The 18,519-nt window shown below is 39.9% G+C and overlaps 3 protein-coding genes across 4 annotated transcripts; 2 read left to right on the forward strand and 1 right to left on the reverse strand.

Moving 5' to 3' along the window:
• The first annotated feature begins 1,154 nt into the window (after window positions 1-1,154).
• Vajk4 (chitin-binding protein vajk4) lies at window positions 1,155-3,419 on the forward strand. The gene is made up of 2 exons (XM_077421700.1): window positions 1,155-1,327; window positions 1,585-3,419. Exons 1-2 carry the CDS (start codon window positions 1,316-1,318, stop codon window positions 2,713-2,715), a joined length of 1,143 nt encoding a protein of 380 aa, XP_077277826.1. The 5' UTR covers window positions 1,155-1,315; the 3' UTR covers window positions 2,716-3,419.
• A 5,022-nt stretch (window positions 3,420-8,441) lies between these two features.
• On the reverse strand, window positions 8,442-10,044 carry Prosalpha5 (proteasome alpha5 subunit). Its single transcript, XM_077421702.1, has 3 exons — window positions 9,885-10,044; window positions 8,915-9,475; window positions 8,442-8,835 (listed from the first exon to the last, which is right to left on the reverse strand). Exons 2-3 carry the CDS (start codon window positions 9,473-9,475, stop codon window positions 8,668-8,670), a joined length of 729 nt encoding a protein of 242 aa, XP_077277828.1. The 5' UTR covers window positions 9,885-10,044; the 3' UTR covers window positions 8,442-8,667.
• An 89-nt stretch (window positions 10,045-10,133) lies between these two features.
• LOC143906003 (ataxin-10) lies at window positions 10,134-14,150 on the forward strand. Of its 2 annotated transcripts, XM_077421715.1 has the most exons (7): window positions 10,134-10,374; window positions 10,461-10,922; window positions 11,005-11,501; window positions 11,575-11,792; window positions 13,167-13,230; window positions 13,307-13,543; window positions 13,649-14,150. In XM_077421715.1, exons 1-6 carry the CDS (start codon window positions 10,265-10,267, stop codon window positions 13,492-13,494), a joined length of 1,539 nt encoding a protein of 512 aa, XP_077277841.1. In that variant the 5' UTR covers window positions 10,134-10,264; the 3' UTR covers window positions 13,495-13,543; window positions 13,649-14,150. The 2 variants fall into 2 exon arrangements, with proteins under 2 accessions (XP_077277841.1, XP_077277840.1); XM_077421714.1 differs by having other exon boundaries at window positions 13,307-14,150.
• The last annotated feature ends 4,369 nt before the right edge of the window (window positions 14,151-18,519 follow it).

Here is an 18,519-nt window from a genome sequence, read left to right on the forward strand (position 1 = left end):
AAATACTTCTCTCAAGAGAATTATGATATATGAAAGTAACACTGCGATGTCAGTTAACGTTGTACAATCGTTGTGCGATTGGCGACGCATACGGTCTAATATGAGGCGCGACGAAATAACGCAAACGTACGTAATCAGCGTACACGAGGGGCGATTAATTCGATTTGCCGATATACCGATTGCATATTAAACGACGTGGTGTGAAAATACGGAAGCTATTTTCCTGATATTGTAAATTCGTTTAGCATTCGAGCTCTCACCGTTAATCAACCGTGAAAAACCATATGAGGATACAAAGATTGTACGCTGGTTTAGCCTTTAGCGTTGCGTCGCACATGGCGGCTTCCAATTTTTGTGACAATAAGGAGAGACGGAAATTACGGTGTTGCACATTCACCGACCATAACTCCGTGTGTTAACTTCCTCCATTTACTTCAAGTGTACGCGCACTGTACATACATACGGAGGGGTAAAAGCCATAGTAGTGTGTCAAATTTTTTAAAATTTGAGGTACTATGGGTTTTTCCGCTCCATATATACCTATGTATGTGTGTGTGCATAACATTTTAAAATATAAAAGTATTGCAATAATTATATGTATAATATATATAATAGTTATGTAATATTATGTAATATTATAATTATATAATATTATATATGTTATCGACAAAATCTGTAGTCACACACAGATTGGATATTATGCTTTTCATAAGTTTCAATCAAAGTAGTAGTAATCTTAATATTTAATGTGTACAATTACTTTTGTAAAAAAAAGTGATACATTTAGCATATAACCATTGTCTTTCATTAATTCATTAATTATTTAAACGTATTATGCATCACTTATATCACACATTTTTATACGTGTCTGTAAAAAAGTTAATTTTTTCAAATTTATTTCATGGAATATAATAATTTTCTTCAAAATAAAACTAGATAAAAAGAAAAAAATAGTTTTGTGCAAATATCGATATTATACACGTATGTAAGATTTGCCTATAAATGTATAATCGCTCGTCCGTACTCGAGCAGAAGAAAGTTTAATTCACGTGTTAATAAGTATTTAACACACTCGAGTGGGCCGAACTTTAGGCTGTCGCGAAAAAAATTCGTGTACGTGTCCATTTCCTGAACTCGCCCAGGCGACTTTTTTGCCAGTGTACGTAAAGCAAAGACCTCGTACGGATAATATAGGCGATGAGGTGCAGGGAAAGTGCTAAGCTATTATAGCGCGGAGTATATAAGGCTCAGCTTAGAAAACGAAGCGGTTCAGTTAGTGGTCATACGCCACGCTAAAACATACGTGAACTCGAGAATGAATATCAAGGTAAATTAATTCATCCGGTATCAAGTACCATTTTATAATATGAGATTAGAGTATCTAAAAAATTTCCTTCCTTGCCTGCAACCTACAAAATGATTTTCTCATTTCCAAAAGTAGAACGAAATATTTTAAATCTATATAGTGTATTATAATATAATACTTTTGATCTGATATTTTTTAATTTTTATTATAATATGTATTACTTATTAATTACTGATTATATCAAATTTTATTGTAATATTATTTTGACATGACTTCAGCTTGCCATCGTTTTGGTGGCGGTGGCCACGCAAGTTATATGCGCGGAGGATAAGAACAAAGCGGAGAACAAGAGCTCGCAAAATGTCGAAGCGGAGGCAACAGAGAAGAAAACGGAAAAACGTGGACTCCAGCATAGTTTCGGTGACTTAGGCGGTGGCGGCGGCGGGGGTGGCGGCGGCGGCGGCGGCGGTTACGAGGAGCACGAACATGTGAAGACGGTGACGGTTGTAAAGAAAGTGCCTGTACCTTATGAAGTAACGAAACACGTACCCTATCTGGTGGAGAAGCATGTACCGTACGAGGTGAAGGTCGGCGTGCCGCAGCCCTATACCGTCGAAAAGCATGTCCCCTATCCTGTGAAGGTGTTCGTCAAAGTGCCGGTCCACGTGCCGCAGCCCTACACCGTCGAGAAGAAGGTGCCGTATGAAGTGAAGGTGCCGGTGGACAAGCCCTATGAGGTCAAGGTATACGTGCCACAGCCCTACACCGTGGAGAAGCACATACCGGTGCCGGTGAAGGTCCCAGTGCCTCAGCCCTACACCGTCGAGAAGCACGTGCCCTTCCCGGTGAAGGTGAAGATACCAGTACCTCAGCCCTATCCTGTGGAGAAACCGGTGCCCTACGAGGTAAAAGTACCGGTCGACAAGCCCTATCCCGTCTCTGTGCCGAAACCCTATCCCGTCACCGTGGAAAAACCCTATCCGGTACCGGTCGAGAAACCGATTCCGTACGAAGTGAAGGTGCCAGTCGACAAGCCCTACCCCGTCACAGTGGAAAAACCATACGCAGTGCCGGTAAAAGTACCAGTACCGCAACCATACCATGTTCACAAAGCAGTACCGGTACCTGTGGAAAAACCATATGCAGTGCCGGTGAAAGTGCCGGTCGACAAACCGTATTTCGTCGAGAAGGAGGTTCCAGTTCCGGTCGAAAAGGAAGTACCGGTACCGGTTAAAGTTCCAGTAGCCGTGCCTGTTCACATACCGAAGCACGAAGATCACGGCGGTGGCGGATTTGGTGGCAGTTACGGGGGATACGGTGGTGGCGATGGAGGCGGATACGACTTGCACGGTGGTTTTGGTGGCGGCGGTGGCGGTGGCGGTGGCGGTTACGATTCGTATCACGGTTGATCATCGCGACGACGAAGCACGGAGCGGACGCGCGAAGCGAGCATCGAGAACCGTTTTTATTCGCGTTCTCACTCCCTCGATGTTAAATGATCGCGTGTTTTTCTCCGAATTGAGATACTTTTCGCCGAATTGGTTTACCAATTCTCGAGAAGTAATCTCAAGAGCTGTACGAAATTTTAGCTGCTTAAGCAAAGCTCTTTGTTCTGAGATTATTAGCGAATTAGGAGAGATATGCAGGTGACAATTAGCTGTCGCGATTGACGAGTTTACCAACGTATTTTTGTATTATACTTCCGGAAACCCAGGTAAACGTAGCAGTTATTCGGTAATGCTCTTATAGATTGCGTATTATATATATATATATATATATATGTTAAGTGGAATCGATTGTTCTATGGATTGTGCTATCCGCGGCAACGAATTGCGCATGATTAAATTAACTTAATTAACACATCCAAAGCCTAAACGAATGTTCTGCATACTGCTCTTTATGCCTTAAAAAGTATACACAAGTACATGCAGATTTTAGCGCACGTCATTCGGCTTAACGTTCGCGGCAATCCGTTATGTCCACGCATAGTATTGCTGTGAGGTATGTATACCATACCGATGTGAGAAACGTTGTACCTAAGTAAGTTAAGTGAAAAACTCATTGTGAAAAGAATATATACGTATCTTTTTATATCAAAGGTTTAATAAATATTCTGCCCATTACACCTTACTTTTCTCGATCCTTATCTTAATAGAAGATCTAAAAAATACCTCGCTTTTCTTATCGCACGGAATGAAATGGAACGCGAGATAACGCAGAGAGATAAAATAACACACCGTCCGTTATGGTGTATGACGCGCAGATTCATGTTAATCATATTAAACATGTTGCGCACATAGCGAGAGTATAAATCAACGTCAAGATCAACTTTCTCGAGAAAATTTCGTCGGCCGTTGAGCGAAAGCTTCGCTCCTCTAAATTCATTGTTCTCGTCGGCGAAAAAACGCGCGTTTCTTTTGCATGCTGTATATTACTCGAACATTGACGACGTAAAAGAAAAACGAAAAGATTCGGCCACGGAGTCCAAAAAGTACGAGTCAAGAGTCGCTCGTAAATTACGGCGACGCTTTCCGCGTTTGCCTTCCGGTCTAGCGAGCGCGGTAAAAGCCGCAACGTTATTGATGTTAACCTGTCGAGAGATCGTTAAGTCCCCGGACGCAGAAACGCAAAAATCACACGCGCAAAAAAAGGAGGTGGGAAAGGGAAAAGAGGAGGTGTGAATCCGAGTCTCGAGACAGAAGCTGCGCGAACTTCCGCAAACACTTTCGATTCCCGTGCAAATCTTTAATCCTTGTGCCCGGGCCCGCAATTAAGAGCACTAGCTACACGAGCGTTGCGTTCAAGAAAGCATTACTTTCTCCGTCGGGGCCATCCAGCCTGCCGCGCACACACGTAAAACGTATCATATCTCAACGTGTGTCTATATACGAGACGTATCTCGCCACTCCTTTCACCAAGTCGGTCTTTCCCGATTGAGAGGATCCGGCAAAAACCTTATGGAAAATGGGTCCCGAATCGGCTGAAAATGTAGTATAATGTAATTCATGACGTTAATTCTTGATGAAAAGTGTCCATGGGCACAAAGTTCAAAAATAGACAGTTTCCAAGTTGTCGATCGTTAAACATCGGAAAAATGGGTTTATCAGCTCTCATGATAGTCTTAATGTGTAATGGTCATGGCAGTGTCATGGTAGTAGAGTGTGCGAGTGTATGTGTGCGTGCGTATATGTGTGTGTGAACACTGTGAACCCATTTTTCCGACGTTGACGCTCTATAACTCGGAAACTGTCCATTTTTGGACTTAGTGCTCGCATGGACACTTTTCATCAGGCCATCATAAACTATAATATTTATACTACATTTTCAGCCGATTCGACTGGGATCCATTTTTCACAAGGTTTGTGCGGAGTCCTTTGAATAGAACTCTTTTGCTGCTTTTATAGTATAGGAAAAATGTCACTATATATAATTCACAGGTGAGTCTTGAGCGCCTGGTGAACGCGTTTCCGTTAGCTACTATAATTAAAATATTTCGTTAAAGTAAATATTCACAAATTCATAAAAATTAATTCATTTAATTCGATGGCGGATATATTCGCCCGTAGAAGAAGGATAAAATATTTCTGGTGAAATTGGGCCAGCCACGCATTAACGAACGAATTTCCTGTTTCGTTACACAGGACGGACAGCCGGCTTTACTTATGGGGTTTCCTATCGATACTATCAGCCGTCGCCGCGGCGGCGTAATTGAAATTCGCGGCGCGCAATTAAATACGAATAAAGATTAAGATATCCGTATGTACGCTATATCTGAAAACCCGACGGACGTTTCACCGCTTCTCTCGTTTAGCCACTAATAAAATCTAGGTTTCGTGTCTGTTTATACGCGGCGAAAAAAATTACGGAAAATCGCCGCGGTATTATCGAACATGGGAGAAATCGATATAATGACGCAACACTCGGAGGATCGCCGTAAAATCCATCCTTTCCCCGTCTGTCTTCCACCGCGTCGTTAAGTGCAATTTATAATATCGGATGTATTTAAGGTAGCACATTATTAGTGCAATACGTAACGAGCTAACGACAGGATTAGTTAGTGGTTAGTGGTCGATGAAACGATCGCAGTACCCCGAGTACTGCGATTGTAGCGTTATATCGTGTGATTGTGTGTGCACGAGCGTATGTACTACGTACACACGCGAGGAGAGACCGCACGTTCACACGTTCACGTTGGGCGAACGACCGGCTCTCCGTGAAAGTGAAAAAAAAAAAAAGACGACGATTCTGCGATGCGTGAATTATAGCCCCGCGCTCTGCACAGGTATCCAGCTCTTTCCTACGCCGAGATCCCGCGCGCACTTCCGGTTTTCTATCGGAGCTCTTTGGTAATAATAAGGAAGAAAGTTTGCCGCGTCTCGCCGCTGCCTTGCGTTTCGTGTTTCATTTCATCTGCAGAGGGATGCACGACGCGCCTCGTTTCCGGACTGACTTTGCATAATCACAATTTCGTAATTGTTTCGGTAAGAAGACGCATTATACCAATTACAATGTAATCTAAAAGGATTGTTCCAGAAGTAAATTATCCTTTAATATATATAACTTTCGAAATAATTATACATATATTTTTTTTAACGCGCGTGTAAAACTTGCGTCGAAAACTACTTGTTTAATTTTAACAAAATCGTCAATTGTCCAAATTGTATTTTTAATTCGGTCTTATTATAATTTTTTTATTCCGGTCGTCTTTAGAAAGATGACGACGCTTTACCGGCTTTCCCGTGACAAAAGAGAAGCCGATCGCGTAAACTAAATTTCTGCGCCATTATCTACTTCCACGTCTCCGACGTTTCAACCCCGTTCCAGGTTTGTTCGCGAAAGGAAGGAAGGCAGGGGTGAGGGGGGTGGGTTCTCTTATCCGTCGTCGCTGTGGCGGGTGTCGGTGGCGCGACTGTGAAGCGAAGGCAATTATCGTAGCGAAACTCGAACGTGGCAACGCGCCCCGAGGACGACGGGCTTTCGGCTTCGATGTGTGGGAGCGGAGTGTTTGGCGTCTGATACGACGGGTCAGGTCCCCGGGGATTCTCAGGGACTCAAACGGGACTATCCCGCTGCCGCCTCTCTCTCTCTCATCACAGTTAATTACCAGTCCTCGACCGCGCTCGGAGTCGGTCTCTCTTTCTCACTCCGTTTACCTTAGTCCCTTTAGTCCTCCTCGAACCCATATCGCGCTTCCGCCGTACGATCCACCCTCAATAATCCACGACTGTACCGTTTCCTACTGTTCTGGAATCTCTTTTCCAACCAAAGTAACTTTCGCGAAATACGCGGTCGATTATTAAACCGCATCACGCGATAAGAAAATTGACAGCCTTTCTTTTTTGTAAATGATTTTATACATACTAAATTGACAAGAGACTATTTTAAAGGTGTATTTTTAAAAGTTATTTTTCTATTGTTTTACGAATATACCTATATTATTTTAAAAATATTATCTTACATCAGTTCTGCTACACACAATCGTTCTATCGTTCTCAAATCGTAATAAAAGTTTCCATCCAATTATTATTAAACTTTCCCTGCATTAAGCGCACTCGGGAGATACACATCTTACACGAGGCGCGTTCCTTAGCGCGAAAAATACCGTACGGATATCTATATGGGTTTTTTTTTCCATACGATTAATGAATTCGATTCGTGCAAGGATACAGGACGCGTCAGGCATGGCGGGACAAAAATGTAGAGTCGTATACACATTTCAGCGGTGTCACACGTATAGACGTTTTTAAGAGTTACGTGCAATCAATAGGCGACAGGGAAACCCCCGTGGGAATCCAAGCGAGCGAATCGTAGCGGGATTGAACGCTTGAAATGGAATAATATCCAATAATCTGGCAGCCGAGAGAACGGGATAAAAAGGGACGTTTTATCGGGGCATCGCAGCATCCAACCAAGCGGTATCCGACCATTTCCGCCAAGCTCTCGGAGCCATTTCGTCCCGTTCTCGGCTAGCCGGCAAAATTAATTATTGATTTCGGATACGCGCATTCAGTCGCGGCGGACAGCTTTTAATCGAAAACGAGCCATCCGTCGCACACCCATTTCCGAACCGCTACGAATTTAACAACGGATCGATCTGGGAAATGCCCGTTGTATTACACTATTACCGCCGCTCGTGGCAAAAAGCCTTCGACCATTCGCGGTTATCGTTTCAATTCTTTTTTGACGATAATTTTCAAGGTACATATACCGACACATATACCAGATAAAAAGTAAAAATTTCGCTAAAAATTTTAGCTTTAACAAATTCGAACTAAATAACAAATCAATTAATTCAATCACGATGCAATTATATACATGTTAAATTGAATATTAATTTGTTAAATATGGACATAATATAACTTCTTGCATTAGTTTAGCTTATATTTGTCTATCAGGTATTTAGATTTGCAAAATAGTAGGTAGGAAGATGAAACAATATATGAAAATACGTACAGGATGAGAAACATAAGGAACGTAGGAGCATCTGGAGAAAGGTATCTAAACTGCCTTCTTATGACTGGTTTATCCGTTAAGGGAAGTAGAGGGCTGGGACAGAGGACTTGGCAAGAAGTTACCAGCTGCTGGTTTCGTGAGATTTTCTTCCGATGTGCCGTTGAAGTCTATCAGCTAAATGAAATTAGGAAACAATATTTATATTTCATGTTTTAAATATTATATATACATTATATATGCAATATATATATATATATACATATATATATATATATATATGATATAATATATAATAAAAATATAATCAAGGAAACCCGTATTAAAGGAATACAATACGAAAGGCTGGATATAAATTCACTCTGTTTTCTTTCTTCTTAATTTTCTTTTTAAAGACGGCAAATGAATATATATAACCAAACACATACACATATTTTTGTGTGTGTTTAGAATACAAATTGTCTCATTTCTTGCACATTATTTTTAACAACAGATTCTTTAATCAATATCGACATTTTCTTAGTAGAAACCATGTAGTACGTACGTATGTATGGACATACATTTCAATTAAATTTTATTTTCACACTAAATTATTTCGTAATAAAAATTGTATTTTTTAAATAAAATTTCAGCATAAAAATAATCAAGGGAAGCGTATTAAAGGATTAGAATATATGAAAAAGTATAAATCCATTCCATGTTTACTCTTTCCTCTTAATATTTTCTTTTTAAAGACGATAAATGAAAATACTAAATATACAGACGTAAGGTATTTGCTCCGTGTGTAAAGTGGAGATATAATTTACATTTGCATTACACGCTATTCAATTAAGAAATTTGTTTTTCTCTCCGCGATCTAGTGTACCGTGAAATCGTTCGTTATATCTTGTACCTGTGTACATATATAATTTTTAAGCAATATCTTTGATCACCTCTTGTAATTCTGCCTTGCTAAACATGTGAAACAATTGTCCGGGCGTCATTGTCATCACTTCGATATTGGTGTCGTTCAGTTTCTCTTCCATTACTTGCTTCAATATTGTCAGCGCAGCTTTCAGCGCTTCCTTAAGCGTCATGGACTGCAACAACGATATTTATTAGAATACTCGCAGTTTCAACAACCATGATTTAACTTAATTTAATAATAAGGCAAATTACCTTATGATATACTTCTTGAAGATTTTGTTGAGCTCCTTCGCTACCGGATCCTATAGCTTTTGCATCAAATTGAACAAAAGTACCAGATGGATCCATGTGATACAACTGTGGTCCTTTCTCGTCGATTCCAGCGAACAACATTGCTACACCAAATGGTCTGGACATGGCAGTGCCATCATCGTCGCTGTCTCCAAACTGTATGGCTAAATTAGATACAGCTTGAGCAGTCGACTCCACCGTCATTCTTTCGTTGTAGACAAACCAATGATTCTGGCATTCGACTCGAGCTCTGTCGATCATTGTCCGCGAATCGGCCATCAAACCGGACGCCGCACATCCTATATGTCTATCGATTTCTGCAATTTTTTCTACGGTTGTCGGTTCCATTAAAGAAGAAGTAATACGTTTCTCCACTGCCAGAACGACTCCCTCCGTCGTGCAGATTCCGATGGCGGTCGAGCCGAGCTTTATAGCTTCTATGGCATACTCGACTTGAAATAATCTTCCCTCCGGCGAGAAGGTGTTTACTCCACGATCGTATTCGGAACGCGTTAGAAACATCTAGAAACAAAAATTAACATAAATTGTTACACTTAACTATTTTATGTTACATTCGATTATTTGTGTCTAAATTGTCAAGAAAACGATGTAAAATCGAAATTATGATCAAAAACGTCCTGTAGAAACAAAATTTGAGGTTAAGCGCTACTAAAAACGACAAATATATTTGATAAAGTTATGAAATTAGCTCATCTACCGTTATACGTAATTACAATGCGGAACGAAACGCTCGAGTATCAATAGAAAAGGATAAAGGGATATTAAACTGACAAAATAACAATCTGAGTAGATCGGTTAACCAAGAATGACATGGCAAAACGAAACCGAGTATTTCGCGAATGAATCTGAAGTATGATGACAAATGTGATATTTAACGTAAAGTGTTTTCAAACTCAAGTTACAAGTTTACCTTAAACGTTTTATTTTTATTAAAGGCAGGCGTAAAAGTGCAAAATGCCGACTTGTCACAAACGCTAGTCACGGAGAGAGAGTCGCGGATAATTAAATGCAATCAGGAGCAGCAGTTGTTGCACGTAACGTAACGTTGGGGGATACTTCAGGCCGGATTTCCAACGGGATACGTGTAATGATTGGTCAGCGCTGCCAGAGCAAACAGCCAAGCACAGATCAGAGTTACCAACTCATAACCAACTAGCAACAGTGGCAACTGCTCGTTCACGACTACGACACTCATGTGTTCTGTCCTGTCGATTCGTCAATCGATACGTGCTTGCAAAAAGCTTCTTACAGCGATAAGCGAATAAATAGTGGCGATTTTGTCGATCGAAAATGACGGCAGACATTAACTCGCAAGAATTAAAAACGATTATAAATGAAAAGGACTGGGATCAGTTACTGCAATATGTCAAACCGAAGTATTTTGTCAGGGAGGGATCAGAGTACGTATGAAACAATAATGTTTAAGTACCTGCCTGCCAATTGACAGATAATTGTGTAAAATATATATTACATTATTACGTTTCAGGGCGATGCCTGATGCAAGTATCTTGGGACAGATGTGTCAATTACTCGTAAGCGAGGATACCCCAGATGAGATTAAAATCTTGTGCCTAAAATGTGTGGGAAACTCTTGCATTGATAGTTACAAATGTAAACGACATACGATAAAGAATGTGGAATCTGTTAAATACAGCAAAAATTTATATGACGAATTAGTTGAAAGTGACTTGTGCAAGCAAGACGGCAACTGTGACTATCCCCATGATTCTCATTTTCCCTACGATGGAATGATAGAATGGGCTGTAGATTACATTAAGACGCATGGCAATTTCAGACAACGCTTGTTTGAGCCAAAGTTGGACATCTTTAGGCTCAGCATTCAATTTTTAAGCAATTTATTATTTATGCAAGCCCGTTCAAATGCAACATTTGCAGACAACGATATTTTGAGCTGTTTAAATTGTGATAATTTGAAACGAGCCATTTTGTAAGCTTACATATAATTATATATATATTTCTTCTTATAATCTTTTATATCATTTGTTGGAGATTATTTTAATTATTTTTAGGAGGTACACGCAATATAGTGATTCCATCACAGCCCTCGTAGTCGCCGATGTGGCTTGCGTATACGTGTACAATGCGTTACAAACCAACTATTTAACAATGGATGAGAAAGATCTGTGTAAACTATTACTGAAACCTTCCGATAATATGATTCCAGCTGCGATTGATGCGCTGTTCTTCCTGTTACATCGACCGAATGTATTTGAAGATCTGTATAGTAGTATGACTATGAGCGACAAGATATCGTTACTTGATATTATCCATGATTATTGCCTCTGGGAATCTTGGGATTCTAATAATACAGTGCTCAAAAAGGAATCGGCTGAGTTTCTGGCGCTAACATTTTGCAAGAAAAGCGATCTTATTTTGAAGACCGTGGACACATATGTGAATAGCGTAGATCCCACAGAAATTATCCTTATTCTTCATATTCTGGGATTTCTTACTATACGATGCGAGATCTCAGAGAATGTCAAGTGTTTGCTTATTAACTGTAAATGTAAGTACAATCAGTTTCCAGTACAATCTCATTGGATGTAAAACTGATAAAAGAGTTTGCATTGTATTTGTAGACCTTTTGATGTCCTTACATATGATGGGAAAGGAAGCGGACAATTATTTTGCTCCGATAACGCAGTTGAGTAAATCGGCACCTCATGCTCCAGGGAGCAGTGAGGCACGCGAGGCATTAATGGGTGATCCAGAACACCATCCCGCATATGGCTTTAAAGCGGGATTGATACGAGTCATTGCAAACGTAGTATACAGAAACAAAATATGTCAAGATCTGGTAGGTGTGATTACATGAAAAAATTCATGTTGAATATATTTTATGTATGAAAAAGGTAAATGTGTGAAATATACGATATTTATCTGGCGTCGATAAGAAACGTTCCTTACCGATCTTAAGCATATTTGATTCGGACAAGTGCGCCTCGTGGCCGCGAGAAGAATTAGAACGTCAAATTCTGAACGATCGTGACAATCGATAATAAAATAGAAAAAAAATAGAAAACAAAATGGAAAAAGAAAAGGTAACTAAAATACATACATATGTCCAATTATTATTATTGCTATCCATGATAAATTCTTTAAATTCAAAGAATTAAATTCTTAATTTTTTACTTTTTTTTTTAATTATAATTCTTGAATTCTTTCTTTTTATCGTAAATTGATGCGCGCACGTTTATTGTTTCATACCAGGATGTTTATCGTACTCGCATTTTTTAACTGTTATATTTGCGACAAATACGTGTTCGGTATATATTTTTTCTAACTTTCTAATTTATATCTACAGAATGATTAATCTTTATATAAATAAATACCGTGTTATATAAGCTTGACAAAAACTCAAGTACCTTAGCAAATATTCAGCTATACGTTGCGAGAACACTCGGTGTATATTGAGCTTCGCGCGCGAGGAAAAATAATGATCGTACAACCGCCTGTTGGCCGCCGTACTGAGTCGCCGGCCACACAGAACGCTCCGGCGTTATTCCGTTACTCAAAGGGATTAAAATTATACCCCGTGAATGATGATAGGTTATTTTCAATGCAAGTAGAGAACCTCGGCAGTTACAAAATATAAATTTGGCTTTTGTTGCGCGCCACGCTTGTGCGCTATGCGTGTACCGGTAAATCGATATTTCTCTCCCGCTGATTGCATCTCCCGCGCGCGCGGATGATACGGAATACGCGAACAAAAGATACGCAATAGTACGCGCGGCCTGTCGTGTCGGACAAAGCGAAATTAAGTGTTCAATCTGACTGAGAGATGCGGCGAGATGAACGAAATCTGATATACGCGTTGCGAGTTTAGCGGATCCGCGGGATGACAGAGTTCGCGTCGCATGCGTATTGACAGATAAATTAGTTATGATGAATCAGAGCGGAAACACGAGCCTGCGGGCGGAACATTAATTCGGTCTCTCCTAGTATCAAGGATGACATGTACATCGCCGTAGTCACGATAGTAAGATGTAGATAATTTTTTGTTCATCATCCTGTTGTAATAAATCTGTCATTGGTACGAAAATATTTGCGTCAAGCATCAACACCAATCGATCGCGTGTACGTGTGTGTCATAAACGTTCTTCGCAAACCACTTCAAAACATTTTAACGTATAAATAAAGAAATGTAACGATGTAACACGTGTGATTTCAGTTTCGTGAAATAGATGGAATTCCATTGCTTCTGGATTGTACCAGCATAGACGCGAGGAATCCACGTAAGTGTAATAATTACTTTACATTTGCCTTCTTTTTCTACTTTCATTCGTTTTATCATCGATAATTTCTATGCAGTTATCTCACAATGGACCACTCTCGCTTTGAGAAATCTCTGCGAAGGAAATCCTGAGAACCAGGAAATTATTAAAAAGTGTAAAAAAACGGGCGTGTCAGATAATCCTGAGTTGAGAGAGATGGGATTGACTCTGCACGAAGATGCGGATGGGAAATCGATTCGTATCGCTCCTCTCCAACGCGATTAGGAAGATTTACCGTTTTCCAGAACGCGAGATCGCTCCCGGCGATCAATCGGTTCGATAATTATCAAACTATTACTTGCTTGTATCGATAATATTCGCGATAAGATACAATGATTGGTTTATCTTGGTATGCATAAATAATTATTATTCCAATTAGTTCGACTGAAATGTATCCCCTGCTTGTACCACTCGGTAGAAAAACGACATCGCAATTACAACGATTTGTGCCATTAGACGAAATACGATGTGGTACGACATGGAGAGATATTTTATCTACATTCATGACCGAGTGATTTATGGTACAATAAAAGCTGCTGTGAGAGAGTTCACGGTCTATTAGTAATTGCTAACGTAAGTATACAACTGCTATCGCTGATCGTTCAATTGCGATGCGAAATGGATTTTGTCTTTTCAAAAGTAATGCGCTCTCGTCAAGATTTCGTTACAAAATGATAATGATTTTTAAACGGGGTGCAAATCAACAAATAAATTCGCATTAAATAAATAAACGTCTCGGTTCACGTTTTTCCGCCCTCTCACTCGAAATTGCTCAAGACGGAGACACGGAGATTCCTGATGTTTAAGAATTATAGAACCTCCAATTACGCTGTCACACAAGAGACGCCAGTGTTTTAATAAATAATTTCTCTATTAATTAATTGCACGTGTCTTAATTCCCCCCCTTGTCCCCGCGAGTCCCGTTTTAAGACGATAATTTCTCACGTCCGTGGCGGTTTCTCATCTCGCGAACAATTTTACGATGAGGAACGGCGACGTCGTCCTGGTGCGTAATAGGTGTTTATTAATGTCATCCGCGAGGCGCGGGCAAGCGAGCGAGCGAGAGGAATCGCGTGTGGTGGGTGAGAAATCCGCCTGCGCGTACCAACTTGTGCGTTAATTATACCGGAAGTTTCGAAATCTCCCGAGAGACAGTTACGTTTTCCTTTCTAATGGAATTCTCCGGACACGGCGCGGTTTCCAGCGTCCGTCGCGGCTCAACGACGGGACCGGCCCCCCCCGGTATAATATCGCGCGCGGTAAATAAATAATATTAAATAATTATCTCTTCGAAGGGCATGCGCTATGTGCGTTCTACCTAGCCGTGATACGCGACGGCATGCGCGTCTCTGTGGGATTTACGAAATGTAATAATAGGTCTCCGGACGTAATATGCGATCTAATCGAGCATGACCAATCGCTGATTTACGGCGCGGTTTCAATGAAGAATAAGATTACGGATAGTCTGTGGCGTATATATACATAAGAGTCTACTTTTATCCCGCATAAATACATGATCGAGTGACACTCGCAAATATGCACGTTGTAAGAATCGTTCCTTTACTCTATCGGTTTCCGCTGCAACAAAGAAAGATAGATTTATATCGCGCGAGTTTCTAGAGGTCTTTGTAAGCGAGAGCCGACTCCTCGATAAAATACCTCAAGTTTGCGCGTTGCGCGTATGAAAGTAGACGGGTATATACCGTACGCGTCTCGCGTACGAACGTTCCGTAAATTGCTTTTGATTTAAATATCGGCCCATCTCGCGGACGATCAATCTCGAATGTGCGTAATGGCGAGCAATTAACGCATCATCAATTTATCAGTTAATTATACACGCGGTTAATTGCCACGAGTAATTATTTCCCGCGCAAGAGACGCGCTCTCCGTACGTCTCTCGATAGCTGGGCGAACACGCAGCGGAGAGACCGAGTTCGAGGAAGCGAGACGAAATTCCTGCCGCGTGAGCCACTTTGATCGCGCGGTCAATGTATCGATAGAACTGGCTCCCTGTGATCTTCTTCAGAAGAACATAGACATTCGAAAGCTGAAACCAAAACGCAGCACAAAAAAGGCGCCAAAAATATGAAGGATATAAAGTATATACTCCAACCATGATGAATACTAACATCGCTTTTCGTAGCTCTCCAAATTAATCCGTTGATATGTTTTGTTTCTATTTTTAGCTCCATTCTTAGTCCCCATTCAATTTCAATGGCGTATACAAAATGAAATGTCATTTTAATTGCGCCAACAATGATAAATCTTATTCTCATTTGCCATATTGAAATAAACCGGGGGACTGAAGAGGGAGGTAAGAATAAAGAGTTTGATTCTGTGATAAAAATAAGAAGGTGATCGTAAATTCTGCAACAAGACGAGATCGAGCTATGAACGAACCGCCCACTTGTAAGAATCGATCGGAGTAATTAATTAAATTCGATGCAATACACTGCGTCCGCGGTAACAGAAATATCTTCCAGCGCGTTGAGGATTTCGTCGATCCGCCAACCTTATTAATATTCATAGACGCTGACGAGGGAAGCGTAAAAAGTGCTTGGTCGTGCGTGAGATCGCTCAGGTGCGTAAATTCTGATCGGCTCCTCGATAATCAACTCGTTGACGCAATAAATTCCGGCGAAAGATGGTCGAATAGAAAGAGAGGGAGGAACCGAGAACGGGGCATGGCCCAACTCTAGATAATGTCGTCTATTTGTTTCCAATTATACTTGTATTTCGAGTTATACGAACCGTTTATCGTAATAATGTTCGATTAAAAGAAATGTATAAATATACAGGCGTAGATTGGGGGAAATTCTCTCCTCTCTTTCGCATCTTTATTAAAGCCTAAAAAAATTCTAAGAAATCCTTGTGGTCAACATCTTGAAGACCATTCACGTAACATTTTAAATTACTATGTGAATAGATATATGCAAATATGCAAATATTACATGTACAGAAGTATAAAATTAAGCGGGTTTCCTGTTTGTATTTAACTAATATAGAACTATTTTTGCAACATTTGGTCTCTTTTATGGCTCTCTGTTAGACATTTTATTTAAAAAATTAGATTAATATTAGGCTGTTGCGGTGTAAAGAATTTAACAATTAAACTTCTACTTTTCCCTCTAAAGGTAAGAACATATCTAACAAATCCTTTCTTTTCTTCATTCTTAATTTAAAAAAAAGGGTGCAAATTACAAACTTGCACATTGCTTCCTCATTATTACAGGAAGCTTATTTTATTTAATGTATAAATTTAATGTATATGAGGAAGCTTTTATTTTATTTTATGTATAATTATTAGTATTTATTTTTTTGGCTTCCTCATAGAGAAAGCTTTGTGAGCAAAGAGCTCTACTTGCACACTTAAAAACTATAAAGAAGCCCGATATCTCAATATTTGCGAAAGTTAGAGCAAATTTACCGAAATTTCTATATAACTCCAGAACTAATCAACCAAATCTTAACGAATTATATATGAAATATAGGGGTAGAAAAAAAAGACTGAAAAATATAATAAAATTAGAAATAGATCGATATCTCCAAATTTGCGGAAATTAAAGCATAAACGAACATTTCTGCAAATTCAAAATTTTATTAAAAAAGAACCCCTTGATTATTAGCAATTTTTATTAATTCTATTATATTCTTCAGTTTTTTCTACCCCTATTTCTTATATAATTCGTTAAGATTTGGTTGATTAGTTCAGGAGTTATAGAAATTTCGGTAAATTTGGCACATACACATACACACACACATACATACATACAGACATTTTTTTAAATTGCAATTTTTCGACATTTTAGAACATTCTGAACACATTCAGAAAAACAAAAAAAAATTTTTTTTACGAAAACAATGCTTTCTCTATGAGGAAGCAAAAAGGCAATTCCCTATATACTTAAAAATTTTTTTCTATTTTTTAAATAAATTGATTTCTTCTCTAAATTAAAAGATTTCCCTTTTTACCTGAAGTTTGTGAATACGCGCTACTAGAATAAAAATGGAGATTGACAATGAGAGAAAAAAAATTGAGAAAATGCTCGAGCTCGATGATCTCATACACAATTCATCCTTCTCTCAGTGAAGTCTTATGTAAATCTATAAAGACAAAGAAGTCTACTGCATCAGCGTGATGGATAGATCGCCCAATAGACACTCGGGACGGATAATCGATCTAGCAAACGAACTAGATTCTCGTATTAATAGAGGCTGCAAATTGAAGCCCGCTTCGGCGCCTAATAAGTCGCGGATTCTCTCTGCGATACGGGGCTCGAACGGGGCCTCGCGCGCGCGCGCGCGCGCCTACGCGTGATTTCTCTCAAAGAACCCCGACACGGCAATATATTTCCTATGCCCTCGTATACTTTACATACATCGTATCCGCTGCGCAAAAGAGTCGAATCGACGTATAAAGGGTCGTGCACAACACGCTGCCGAGGGCCGAGTCCCGGGATCTTTCCTAGAATCTTAGGGATCGGTGTCGTTAAAATGAGACTAATCCGAGTTGCCGTGAGCTTCGGGAGAGGCCGAGTTTTCCGTTGAAACGAAATTTTTATGTCAAGAAAGTTGGAAATTTATTCTAACAGCGGTGACACCGAATGTACGATATATTATCGTTCAAGGGGGCCGGGGAAGAATCGCGGAAGAAAATGACAAAGCGTATGGTTAATTATAAACGTAAAGAGGACTCGCGCACCGAGAGCACGCAGACCGCGCGATATATTTTAACGACTGCCGCACACGCGGTGCGTGAGCCGTAAATGTTACGCCGAGCCAGAGATTCGTGTAATAGCCACTAAAAGCGAGTTTCGTCCCTTTATGGATCGTAAAGGCAGGGATATTTGGAACGGGGGAAACCACTGCTTAAATTGACCCGACTCGCAGTTAACTAAAAGAGCGTGAGGCACAATCGTGTCTTAGGTATATACCGTAATGATCCCCGAAGAGACACCATTGTCAGCACGACGATTACCTTTTAGCGAATGATCTTAAATCCTTCACAACGACAAGTGGCACAGTTCGCGGTATAGAAGAAATACAATAATCTATAATAATAATTATTAATATATTTAAATATAATATAATTAATAATGTATAATAATAATAATTTCCAGGTCTGGAGCTGTCGAAACAAATATATAAATTTAAACGATATCTAAAGAATATTGCACAGAGATATTTGTAACAATGATTAGCCAGCGCCGCTAATTATGCGATTCGCTTTCAATTGCGTTTCGGTAAATT

This window comes from Temnothorax americanus, unplaced genomic scaffold (genome assembly GCF_048541705.1).
Source record: "Temnothorax americanus isolate GAGA-0224 unplaced genomic scaffold, ASM4854170v1 Scaffold7, whole genome shotgun sequence".
NCBI classification, from domain to species: domain Eukaryota; kingdom Metazoa; phylum Arthropoda; class Insecta; order Hymenoptera; family Formicidae; genus Temnothorax; species Temnothorax americanus.

What these genes read in the sequence shown, in the direction of transcription:
- Prosalpha5 (XM_077421702.1), bottom strand. Translation starts at nt 9,475, where the DNA reads ATGTTTCTAACGCGTTCCGAATACGATCGTGGAGTAAACACCTTCTCG. An exon ending in TTCAAGAAGTATATCATAAG is followed by an intron (nt 8,836 to 8,914) that starts GTAATTTGCCTT and finishes TCGTTGTTGCAG; the next exon opens with TCCATGACGCTTAAGGAAGC.
- LOC143906003 (XM_077421714.1), top strand. Translation starts at nt 10,265, where the DNA reads ATGACGGCAGACATTAACTCGCAAGAATTAAAAACGATTATAAATGAA. An exon ending in TTTGTCAGGGAGGGATCAGA is followed by an intron (nt 10,375 to 10,460) that starts GTACGTATGAAA and finishes ATTACGTTTCAG; the next exon opens with GGCGATGCCTGATGCAAGTA. An exon ending in ACAAAATATGTCAAGATCTG is followed by an intron (nt 11,793 to 13,166) that starts GTAGGTGTGATT and finishes GTGTGATTTCAG; the next exon opens with TTTCGTGAAATAGATGGAAT.